Source organism: Gopherus flavomarginatus, chromosome 1 (assembly GCF_025201925.1).
Source record: "Gopherus flavomarginatus isolate rGopFla2 chromosome 1, rGopFla2.mat.asm, whole genome shotgun sequence".
In the NCBI taxonomy this organism is placed as follows: domain Eukaryota; kingdom Metazoa; phylum Chordata; order Testudines; family Testudinidae; genus Gopherus; species Gopherus flavomarginatus.
Window position 1 is genome coordinate 233,045,857 of NC_066617.1, and position 12,860 is coordinate 233,058,716.

The 12,860-nt window shown below is 45.9% G+C and overlaps 1 protein-coding gene across 6 annotated transcripts in view; it reads right to left on the reverse strand.

The window, feature by feature from the left end:
- Nucleotides 1-12,860, reverse strand: part of OFD1 (OFD1 centriole and centriolar satellite protein) — a 63,484-nt gene that overhangs the window by 15,284 nt on the left and 35,340 nt on the right. For all 6 annotated transcript variants that reach the window (XM_050963442.1, XM_050963454.1, XM_050963458.1 and 3 more), the window contains one exon: nucleotides 3,299-3,431. In XM_050963442.1, the coding sequence (XP_050819399.1) occupies nucleotides 3,299-3,431 (133 nt within the window). The remainder of the gene's footprint in view (nucleotides 1-3,298; nucleotides 3,432-12,860) is intronic.

Sequence of the window (12,860 nt, forward strand, 5' to 3'; positions counted from 1 at the left end):
AAAGAGGAAAGAACGAGAGATGCAGTGGGGATGTTTTGTTACTTTTTAACTAAAAAATCTGCCCATTTACACAGCCTGAGAAGAGAAAACAACAAACTCCAAAACCCACTAGGTGATGCGAGTTTGGGCTCCCCTACTTCAGAAACAAGTTCTGTTGGCATGGGGAAACAAAGGGAAGCTCATCTTCAGAAAATGAATGTTAGCATTGAAACTTTGGGGTGTATGACATGAGGCTACCTGCCTTGCCTAACATCCTGACTGAAAACCTCATTGAGCAGGCCGTGGAAGTTGCTCTGCCTCAGGTAACACAAGCCTAACAATAAGTCAGCCAGGTCACAGCTGTGAAAAAAAACACCAACACAACCTTTCAGACAGAGTCTTCATAGAGATATAGCTTCGCTCAAGGAATCAGTGTGGTCTTTCTAAGGTCTTCTGTGTGCTCCAAATAGAATCCCAAAGACCTTTAAACTTCAGCTTTATGCAAAGGGCCTTTCTGGTATGGGGAGGATGAGAAACTCCACCACCACTTTGGATGGAAACCTGGCCCTTGTAAAATATGGTGTAACATGGGCCAGTTACTAAAACCTGAGGCTCGCTCACTCGCTCTATGAGCTGGTGTTCCCTTCATCAGGAAATGATCCCCCCCATACAAAACTTGTGTGTGTCAATAGGCACTTTTGTCAGCAACACATTAATATCTCGTAACACAGAGGGTTTATTAAATGGAGTTTCAAAATTGTCAAGTCCCACATGAAGCTGACGACAATGAGCTGTAAAAAAAGAAATGTACCTTCAGCCAGTTTATGACAGGCTGAAAATAGCTGAGCTAAGTGAACTTCTTAGAATTAGTCTTTAAATTAGATTCTGACAAGTAAAGTGGGTAATAAAGGCATTTAAGCAGGGCTAGAAAGGGGTCCTCCTCCATGGTCCCACATATGCATTACACCACAAACCTTATCTTGGCAAAACAAAGCACATAATCCAGTTTCTCTACGTGATCAGCTCTGACCAGACTCATGGTCTAATGCTAGTCCATAGCAGTTATGGGAACTATATTCAGGTCAGTCAGCATGATGCTGAAGTTCATTAGACTCTTCTTGACTTTAAAAAAGAAAATCTGCTCTGAGGGTGGAGAGGAGATCCTTTTCAGCCAGGACTGTTCCTGACTCTGAAAGAAGAAAACTAGCAGCTATCTTTGTTGAAAGCCAAAGATCGAGTTCCAGAGCCTGCCTTCAGAGGAAAAACTAAATTATCTTTCCTGACAGCAGAGATTACTGATAGGAGAGTATCACCCAGTATCTGGTGCATAAGGGACAAAGTCTAGAGCAGGGGTTCTCAAACTTCATTGCTCTGCAATCCCCTTCTGACAACAAAAATTACTACACGACCGCAGGAGGGGGAGACCAAAGCCAGAGCCCGCCCGAGCCCCGCCAAAGCCCAAGCCCCACCACCTCGGGCAGGGGGACAAAGCCAAAGCCAAGGGCTTCAGCCCCAGGCGAGGAAGACTGAAATCTGAGCCCCACCTCCCAGGGCTGAAGCCCTTGGGCTTTGGCTTCTGCCCTGGGGGGTAGAGTTCAGACTTCAGCTTCCACCCCAGCAAGTCTAATGCCACCCCGGTGACCCCATTAAAATGGGGTCATGACCCATTTTGGGGTCCCAATCCACAGTTTGAGAACCACTGGTCTAGTATCTAAATATAACAATCCTACCAGAGCTCCCCCTGGTGGATGCTCACCAGGTTGCTGTGTTTGAATCTAATTACTGGATCCCCCATGCTCTTAGGCTGGCTGGGTCATCCCTGTCTGAAGCTCTAGACTTCCAGGAACACTCTCAAGATACAGACTGTCTATCTAGTACCACATCCTGCGAGATGAGACTCCATGATCCAACTGTGTTGTACCTGAAACTAGTGCTGGCTCTCCCAGCACCTGCTCCACGGACTCTCCAGAGTTCCAGTGAAGCTGTGGACCCTCTGATTTACTGTTTCACTCTTTGAGGACTATGCATTAGTGAAAGCAGAGGACACTCAGACTCTGCAAAGGAATTTCTAAACACACACACACTTTTACTCACAGACAAAGAAGATATCTACGGAAAAGTAACAATTGTTCAGGCTACACAGGAAAAATTTTAAGCATATGTTTAAGTCCCCTTTACCTCATGCTTAAGTGCTTTCATGAAAAAAGGTTGCTTTCCTGAACTGAGGCCTTTGTGCCAAACCGTGGTTCCAATGGAATTAATGGCCATTTTTGCCATTGACATTAATGACAATAGGATCTGTCCATACTTAGATTATTTAACAAAATTTTGCTAGCACACAAAACCCTGCCGTCCAGTGTCCTCACTAGTCGGTTTTGGTGAGTCCTTTCAAGTTCCCAGGACTCTCCACTCCTCCTCCTGGTCAATTTTGCCTTCTTGTTCTAAGTCTCTTCTATAAAGCCAGCAAGAGACTCCCTTTCTAAAATCCCACCCCCTTAATCATCTTCAAGTCTCGCGTCAGGTGATTCATTGCTTAGCTGCAACCCATCTGAAGTCCACACTGGGAAAATCAGTTCCCCTGAATCATTGTTTTAGGATGCTTCCATCTAAATAGAAAACTATTCAGGTTAAGGATTCTGGATTGCTTTACATTTTTAGCCCAAGGATTTCTCCTGACACCTCCTGGGCATTTCAACTCAAGATGGAGGCTGCAGTGCCAACGTAAAGGCACAATTAAAATGACATTCCCAAAACAGAATGTAATTTGCAGACTAATACAGACATATAATAATCTGCCACATTAAATAAATATCTGATTCCCTTTAAGCCCCCAGAGCTACAAACAGTCAAAAAGATAAGGCTCAAGACTGACTGAAATTCAGATAACAAAACAAGAATATCCAGTCCTTGAACAAGGGCTACTGCAGAAAAAACTGCAACTATTTTAATTAGAAACATTGGACCGTTTCCAGGGTAACTTCTTCACTAACAACTATTGCTCAGAGAGAAATTGGCTGGAATGTTCTGGAATACCTATGAAGTACCTGAAGTTAGATGCAGTAGTGCAGAGCCCTTTGGTCAGCCTATAAACATAAAGTCAAAAAATTTAAAGAGCTAAGGGGTGTTTCCATACGGCTTTCATGGGAGGCATAGACACAAGTGTGAGAATCCTGAACACATGGTATCTTTAGAAAAGCTCTAATTCATACACAGTGAAAGATCGCTGTAATCATGTGACCTAACCAATAAGGCATAAGTTTCTCTGAAAGAAATGGTTAAAATGATCTTTCATAACTGCAGATAGTGTTATAATGTTTACCTCAATTTTTGTCCATGACTGGTTGGAGAGGAAGGAGCAGACTCAGAAGATGAAAGATGGCCTGTCCTCAAAATAGGAGAAAGAGGCTGGTCGACACTCTGTTGTGAAGAGACTAGGTACGACTCGCTGCTATCTGTAAAGCAGATGGTAACAATTTATATCAACTGATTTCTTATACTGTTTCTGCATATCCTAATTATAGGCGGTGCTGGTAGCACTCCCAATTGTTACGGTTTCCTGACAGTTGCCATTATAAGACTCTATTTTCAGTTGCTTACAACTTTATCAAACTTGAATTATTTGGACTATTTCCATACCATGCCTCTTCCTGACTTTTTCTGGAAAATTTCAGCCAAAACAGTTCAGCTCTTTCCAAGAATGAAGCTAGGGGAAAATATATTGTTTTGCCCATGTTAAAGCAATACTGGTGACCCTGAAATTTCAAAGAGAATGGCCTTTGTGTCTTTCACCATTCTTGTTAAAAATCTACCCAAATTTGATCAAATTAAAAGCCAATGGAAAAAAACACAATCACAGTTTGCATATGCTCAGTAGATACTTTGATTTTAGCTGCTAAAAATCTCTGAAAATTTTGTCCTCACCGAGCATACTCAAACCTCTCAATGCCAACTTGAGGGCACATGCACCTTCCCACCAGAGCAACTGAGCCTATGCCATCCAGCCAAGGGCTACAAGGGCAAAGCCAGGCTTTCCTTTCAATGGCTGCTTCCACATGCACCCAGGCTAGGATGCTGCCAGGCACTGAAAAAGAGAGTAGGGATCCTTCCTCTTCAGTGCTCCTAATGATCACCCAGAAAACATGATCGATGAAGCCATGTGATTTGAAAGCAGAAGTGACAAAAGCCACGGAGTGGGACAAGATGTCTAGTAAAACTGAAACTGGAAGTGGTGGCGGAAGGAGGGAGAAAAACTGGGACTGATGAGTTGAGGAGACTGGGAACCATGGGGTGGGAAAGGCTGGGACTGTGAGCCAGTAAGGGAAATGGGGAGGAGGTAAGAGACTGGGAGCCAGCTGGCGGAGGTTGGTGGGGGGAGAGAACACAGATCAGATGAGGAGGTGTAGGGAGAAGGGGAGACTGGGACTGACTGGCAAAAAGGCTGTACTAGAATCATTGTGGGGCAGAACTGGGGTGGAGGGCAGTAAGATCTAACAAGGACCTGGAAAACCAGAGAACTGGGAAGACTGGGTCGAAGCACTGGCATGAGGACAGACTGGATGTCGAGCCTGGGAGGGAGACTAGATCTGATAACTAGTTGAGGAAGAAAAGGAGCAACTGGGAGTGTCTAGGTGAGAAAACAGACTGGCTGGCTGGTCAAGGAGAAAAGGACTGGGTGTGGTAAAGAGGAGAGACTTGGGTGAGTGGGTAGATTGGGACTCTGACAGTGAATTCAGAGGGGGAGACTAGGATTGGCTCGGCAAGGAAACTTGGATAAGAAACCTGAAGAGTGGAGACTGGGATTGAGCAGAGAAGGAGAATAGGACTGGGACAAGGAGTGAGGGTTGGGGAAAAGATAGGACTGGGACAGGTTGGAATGGGTCAAACCTAGGGTGGATGAATGGGTATTAGACTGTGTCCACTAGAGAATACTCCCCTCCAGAATCTGGAATAGAAGAAATAATTACTTACTTAAACTGTGGTTCTTCGAGATGTGATGAAGATGTGTATTTCACTGTGGAGCATGCACACCCAACGCTCCGGAGCTGAAGAACTTTGCCTACCAGTACCCATAGGAGGCGGAGCTCGCTCCTCATGCTCATAGCTCTTCCCCTGGCTACATGATGTGGCAAAGCCTCAACCCCTTGCCCTCTAGTTCCTTCGTACCAAACATCCAGAGATCAGTCTCTGATGCAGAGGGGACAGACAGTAGGTTGCGGAATTCACATCTGCATCACATTTCAAAGAATCACAGTTACTTATTATAACTGTTTCTTCTTCGACTAGATGCAACAGCGTATTCCAGTTAGGTGACTCCCAAGCAGCACCCACTCCAGGAGACTACACCTCTACCCCAATATAACGCTGTTCTCTGGAGCCAAAAAATCTTACCGCATTATAGGTGAAACCACATTATATCGAACTTGCTTTGATCCGCTAGAGTGCACAGCCCTCCCCCCAACCCCGAGCACTGCTTTACCGCGTTATATCCGAATTTGTGTTATATCAGGTTGCGCTATATTGGGTAGACGTGTACCTTAGAAAGCACTGCAAGACCGCCCTACCAAACCTTGCATCCACCTTGGTAGCTGCGATAATGCCACAATGGTTTGTGAAGATATGTATGGATGACCACATAGCAGCCCTGCATAGATCAGCATCAACACATCCCTGAGGAACACTACTGATATTGCTTGTGTTCTCATAGCATGAGCTCGTACCTGCTGAGGAGGCCTAGCTAAAGCTATTTCATATGAAGTCTTGGCAGAGGATGTTATCCATTTAGAGATCATCTGTGAAGAGACCATCTGATCCTTCACACGATCTGCATATGACACAAACAGGTGAAGTGAAGCATGAAACAGTTTAGTCCTGTCCAGATAGAAGGCTAGACACTGCTTGACATCTAATGTATGGAAGTGATGTTCCTCCGGAGATGAATGTGGCTTAGGAAAGAACCCAGGTAAACATACCACCTGGTTCAAATGAAACTGAGAAACCACTTTAGAAAACATTTTTGGGTATGGTCATAAAGTCACTTTGTCCTCAGAGAACTATTTATAATGAGTTTCTGCCAGGAGAGCCTGCAACTCACAGACTCTCCTTGTGGATGTTATCGCTACCAGGAAGGCAATCTTCTGACACAAAAGTGGAAAGGAACAAGATTCCCAAGGCTTGAAAAGAGGTCCCACTAAAAACACTAGGATCATGTTATGGTCCCATAGAGCAACCAGCTCTCAGACCAGAGGATGGAGATGAAGATGACCCACAGGATACTTATCTTCAGAGACCATGCATGACTCGGGGAAAAATTCCTGCTGAGATGCTCCACAAGATGATTCTGGACCCTAGGCAAGTGACTGGAAATCAGAGTGATACTCTCTTCAATGCAGAACTGCCACAATCCGACTGCCTCTTGGCAGAGCATCCTGGAGTGTGCTCCCCACTTCCTAGTCACATAACACATTCAAGTGAGATATTCTTGATAAGTATGTGAACCACTGAGCCACTGATACAGTCCAGAAAAGCATGACATGCATTGTAGCTGGCACGAAGCTCCAGCACATTGATATGTAGTAAGGACTCCTGTTCTGACCACAGACCTTGAACTTTCAGAGAACCCAAATATGCTCCCCAGCACATCAGGGAGGAATCTATGACTACAGACCTGATTGGTAAGGTCTGGATGATGGGAACGCCCTGACAAACATTCTCTGGAAGCATCCACTACTGCAAGGTCAGGAGCGTGTAGGAAGTCAGACCAATCTATCCAAGAACTGAAGAGTCAGATGATAAACTATCCTGAACCACATTGGAAGGGGGCAAAGACACAACCTTGCAAACTGGACCACCTGCGTGCACATGGACCAAGAGGCTCAGCCACATCCAAATTGTTGAGGAAGGCTGACTCTGAAGACTGAGGCAAAAGTGGCAGACAGCAAAAATGCTCTCAAACTTGTAGAGTCTATTAAGGCCAGAATGAACTTGATTTTCTAAGTGGGAACCAAAGTTGACTTTCTGGGATTTAGGATGATACCCAGACAGCTGAGCAAGCACAATGAAAAAGGACATGAGAAAAGACTTCCTCTCTGGACCTGCCCCTCAGTGACCAGTCTTCCAGTGCACGGGAATATGTGGATTCTTTTATTCCTGAGGTATGGGCACGGGTAACAGCAAACAAAAAGGGCAGAAGACAGGACAAACATAAGCACAGTGTACTGAAAATGGTGTTTGACTACGACGAACTGAAGAAATTTTCTGTGGTTTGGCAAAATTGCCACATGAAAGTAGGCAGCCTGAAGGTCCAGAGCTACTAACCAGTTGTTCTGAGATAATGCAGGACAGATAGTCGATAGAGTGACCCTTCAGAACCTCATGTATGTGATATATTTGTTGAGGCCATGAAGGTTGAGAATGGGTCTTACCCCTCCCTTGGACTTGGGCACCAGAAAGAACTGGAAATAGAAGTCCTTATCCTGATGTTCCCGTATAATCTTCTCCATCACTTTCAAAGCCAGTAGAAAGCAAACCTGCTCAAGGAGCAGTAATTCGTGACAAGGGTCTCTGAAGAGGGGCGGGGAGGGAGAGTGTGGGGGAGGGATGGAAAGGAACTGGATGTTATAGCCTGATCTGACAGTTTTTAGGACCCAGCTGTCAGAGGTGATCAAGGCCCAAGCACTGTGAAAGTAAGTTTGCCTATCCCCAAAGAGAGGGGATGGGGAGAAGGGAGTGACGACTGGAACACTGCTCCAGATGAAAAAATCAAAATGAGTGCTTGTGGGGGTACCAGGAGAAGGCACGTTAACTGGTCAAACTCAGAATCTGAATGCCTCCTCCTCTGGGACCTATGCTCTTCTGGGGTAATCCCGCTGTCTCGAGGGGAAAGGCTGCCCAAATGCTTTCTGCGGATTATACTGTTGCTGCTGACGACCACCATAGTTGCGTCTCTGTACTGCCAGCATGTACACCCCAAAGGACCATACGGTAGCCCTAGAGTCCTTGAAGGAGTGCAGAATTTCATCAATCTTATCTAAAAAAAGAACTTGGACGTTGAAAGACAAATCATCTCTCACCTGTTGCACATTGGGAGTAATGTCCGAATTCTGCAGCCAGAATGCCCTTCTCATGGTCACTGCTGATACCATCACTTTGACCAAAGTACCTGTGACGTCTAGTGCGGACTGCAACCAAGTTTTAGCCACCAAGCAGCCTTGGTGATAAATGTCTGAAATTCCTCCCTGGAGGATTCGGGGAGCTGGTCTACAAACTTAGACATAGTCGGCCAGTTCACAAAGTCATACTTGGACAGCAATGCTGTACTGAGAGATTTTTACGCTGAATGTTCTGGGATACCCGGCAACACCCTGATAGAAGCTTGAAGAAAAACCTCAGAAGGAGTTTAAATAGCATAAAATCACATTTCGCTTGATTGGATGTAAAAAGAGTGGTGACAGAATCAGGACACTTTAGCTTACATAAAACAATAATTAGTTTTAAGATTAAGGCTTTAATTAAGTAGAAATTAATGTTAGTTTAAATTTAGAAAATCCAACATGGCTGACCAAAATGGAAGATATAGGGATGATACAGTGGAAGATTCCATCTCAAAGATACTGAATGGCATAGTGGAAAATTCCATTAACTGATAGGAAATGACGCAGCAGAATCTTCTGGAACCTTCTAGAGTCCAAGATGGCGTCATAAGGGGGCAGAGCTAGACAGGAAGTCACATGTAGGTACACGAGACCAAGCACATGTAGGTACACATGACTATGGGACATAATAGGGAGGGGCTGAAAAACTGGAAGCTGATTGGCTAAGCCTGAAAGAGCAACCAGTATATAAGGCTGATAGCCAGCAGTCTGAAGTTGTAGTGGATTTGGATGAGATCAGAAGCTGCAAGACACCTGCGAAGAAAAGACGCTATCCGGAAAACAGCTACCTGAGAAGCAGCAGCAGCAGCAGCAATAGAACCCTGAGGTTGCCGTGGCAATGGCTGCCATAGCAACTCAGCCAGCAGTCTTCGCCAGCAGAAGCTACAAACAGCCACAGCAACCAGCAGGCTTACCTATCTGTCACCAGAGGGCAGCTTTCGCCTCAGTAGTAGCAGTCACTCTCTTGTGACAGACAATATTAAGTACAAGCAGACAGCACTTCTTTTTTGACAAATCAGAAGGACCCTACTGATGATTCAGAGAGTTGTAAGAATAGTAGAAATGTAGTGTCTATTCACTATCAAGGAATGTGTGGGTTTTGCCTGTAAATGAAGTTGGATGCCAATGGTCTGAGTGAGATCTTCCCCCACCTATCCAATAGTCACTAGGCCAGCACTTACTAGATGTTAAATGTTACATATTGAATGTTATAAGTCAAATAGTGTTAAGTGAATGGTTACATTGTTATATAGTCTTTGCCTTTTATTTGCAATGCCACTTTATTTTAAACTGTAATTTTATTATGTTTTATCATGCTTTACTCATTTCTTCTTGTTTTTCTGTAAATACCTAATTCCTTCTATAAACAACTATTTCAGTTTTTGAAGAATTACTGCTTGTGTGTCCATTCTTGAGCAGAAGGCTGTATCTGTGTCCTTTCAGAGGTTAGCAAGACTAGCTTGCTCTGGGAAGCCCTCTGCAGGTCAGAGACAAGCTCCCTGGTAATACTCTGGCAATTCCTTTAGGGCAGGCCACAACCTTATTTACCCTTTTTGTTAAATTAGACAAATTTGTAGGTAATTTAATTAGCATCTAAATTTTAGGGTAACAATGTCTGACGGTCAGCAACATACATGTGCAAGAGACAGGAGGTGTACGTCTTCCTACCTATCAGGTCCATCTGTTTAGAGTCCTTAACCTTGAGACTGGATTTGAATATGCCCTGCTAGCCTCTATAGTTCACCGTGGTTACGACAGAATTTGGGATGGGAGTAAAAACCCTCAAATGCCTGTACTGAAACAAAGCAATGGTTCTCTGTGCGATTCGCAGTAAGCTGTAAGCAGACAATAAGAGTGCATCATTAACAGGGAGGCTGTAGGATAGCCAACAACCTACGTGTGTTCTCCTGCAGGAACTCGGCTTGAATACCCAGGGAAGCAGCCACATGCTGCAGAAGGTATACCCTGAAATCCTCCGGTACTAAAGGAGAGGAAGAGCAATTCAGAATCGTCCAGGGAGAAAGGTGAAGCGGTTAACTGTGCCAGAGTCAGACCTTGTTCCAGGATTGACAGTCCTGATGGGATGACTCTGGAGGCTCCGTGATGGGAAATTTCACCAGTGCCTGGGCCTGTGGCAGACTGATGGTTACAGCCACACACATGCCCAGTTATTTTGCTTTACAGAACGATGAGAGGTGGGACTTCCATGATTGAGAAGCATCCCATAGATTCCATGGGGGCCACTAGTATGGGTTAGACATTGGTGGACAGTAGGTGCCAGGCCAGGAGGCCCCATCCAAACCATGAAACCAATGCTAATCCTGGTACCCATAATGCTCCATGAATGGCCACTGATGCAGGTCAGAGGAAGGGGGGAGAGAGAGAAAGCGAGAGAATAGAAGACGACCCGGACTTGTATGTCAAGGGCTTCCAGGTTTCAGGGGATAAAGGTGGAGCCAGTACAAGGGTGCGAGCAACCAGTCTGACTCAACTGTAGCTGATAATGAAGAGGGAACTGGTGGTGACAGTGGAAACAGTACCACATGCACCAAATACGCCTCCATCGTTTCTTGTTTCAGAAGCAGTACTGATCCCAAAGTTGGCTGCAATACCAAGCTGACTGATGGCACTCACTGTTTTCCACTTTGGCACCATCCCAGTAACACTGGTGGCATCAACAGCAGAGGTGACAAAGAAGCTCCTGATGCCAGGGAGGTCCCTAGTACTGAGCCCGTTACTGGTCCTGCTTCCACTGACCATGTAAGGGAAACGTTGAGGTGTGATGCCAACAGACCCAAAAGTTCAGCGGCCCACCTTGCCAATAGAGCTATAAATGATGCAGCCCTGGCAAAGTCCTGGACCAAGGGAAAGCTTGGGACAGAAAGGCAGATGAGGTTCACTGCCGCCTGATCTGGAAACAGCCGGTGCTAGCATCATCTCGTTGGTAATGGACTCAGACGCCCGGGGGCCAGAACCAGAGTCGACTATACAGGGTTTCTAACCTTCCTGAGTGATACGAGGGGCCAATTGATGGGACATGCTCCCTCCCACGCTCCAGCATTCATATCATGCTCCTTTGGGAGGAGACAGACAAGTCCTCATGTGACTTGGAGCAATTCCAATCAGTTTTATGTGACATTTTCTTCAGCACACTCAATGGGGAGCGATTCCTCCATCTCTTCCGAGAAGCATGAGCTCCAGAGCATGAAGTGGCAGCACTCTAAGAACATGAGGGTAACCTCTGAGCCAACATAATTCTCAGTGATGATGAAGTCTGCATTGCCTGTTCAAGCAGGTGCTGCTTTAGATGAAGATCCCTGAGAATGAAGGCTACCTGAATCCATTTTGTGAATGATGTGCCTAAGCACAGCAAGCATCATTGTTGGGGATTGCTCCCCTACATAATGGACGATGTTTAAACCTTGGTGAAGGCATCACCAGGGAAATACTTAAACAAAAGGTAATTAACACTATATTAAGGGTACTAATTAACTATATGCAACTAGAAAAGTCACTAAGAAATAGAGAGGTTGCAAGATTAGGAACTACACAGAGCTCTGACTCCAGCCATGGGCTATAAGAAACTGAGAGGGGTTGGGGTGGCACCACCTAATATAGCCAGGGGAGGGGCTACAGGCACGATGTGCAAGAGCTGGCATCTGTGGGGACTGCTAGGTAAAATTCTCCAGCACTAGTGAGCTGGGCAGGCACATACTTAAGTGGAAAACACAGCTGCATCTATTTGAAGAATATTAGATTTTTTCTTAAACATTTCTGAAATTACAATTATAGGGTATTGTAGCATTAACAGAAAACCACAATGTTCCAATCATGCCCAGAATCTAAAAGCCATCTTCCTGTAATTCACAACTACTCACCAATGTGTGGAAGCAATATCACAGTAACAGGAGCAAACATTAGACATTGTTTATGAAAACCAACAAAGAGGGGAACTATAGTCATTCAGATTTTCAAATAGACAATGGGCTGTTTTAGCAGCCCAAACAAGCTGAGTCTAAGGCCATGTCTACATCTAAAATTTTGCAGCGCTGGTTGTTACAGCTGTATTAGTACAGCTGTATAGGGCCAGCGCTGCAGAGTGGCCACACTTACAGCAACCAGCGCTGCAAGTGGTGTTAGATGTGGCCACACTGCAGCGCTGTTGGGCGACTTCAAGGGGTTTCGGGGAACGCGAGAGCAAACCGGGAAAGGAGACCAGCTTCGCCGCGGTTTGCTCTCGCGTTCCGCGAACCACCCTGCAAACCGCAGGGAAGGAGACCTGCTTGCTCGGGTTCGGGGAACGCGAGAGCAAACCGGGAAAGGAGACCAGCTTCGCCGCGGTTTGCTCTCGCGTTCCGCGAACCACCCTGCAAACCGCAGGGAAGGAGACCTGCTTGCTCGGGTTCGGGGAACGCGAGAGCAAACCGGGAAAGGAGACCAGCTTCGCCGCGGTTTGCTCTCGCGTTCCGCGAACCACCGTGCAAACCGCAGGGAAGGAGACCTGCTTGTTCGGGGAACGCGAGAGCAAACCGCGGCGAAGCTGGTCTCCTTCCCCGGTTTGCTCTCGCGTTCCCGGAACCACCCTGCAAACTGCAGGGAAGGAGACCTGCTTGCTCGGGGTTCGGGGAACGCGAGAGCAAGACGGGGAAGGAGACCAGCTTGATTACCAGAGGCTTCCTCAGGTATGCTGGGATACCTGCTTATTCCACGGAGGTCAAGAAAAGCGCTGGT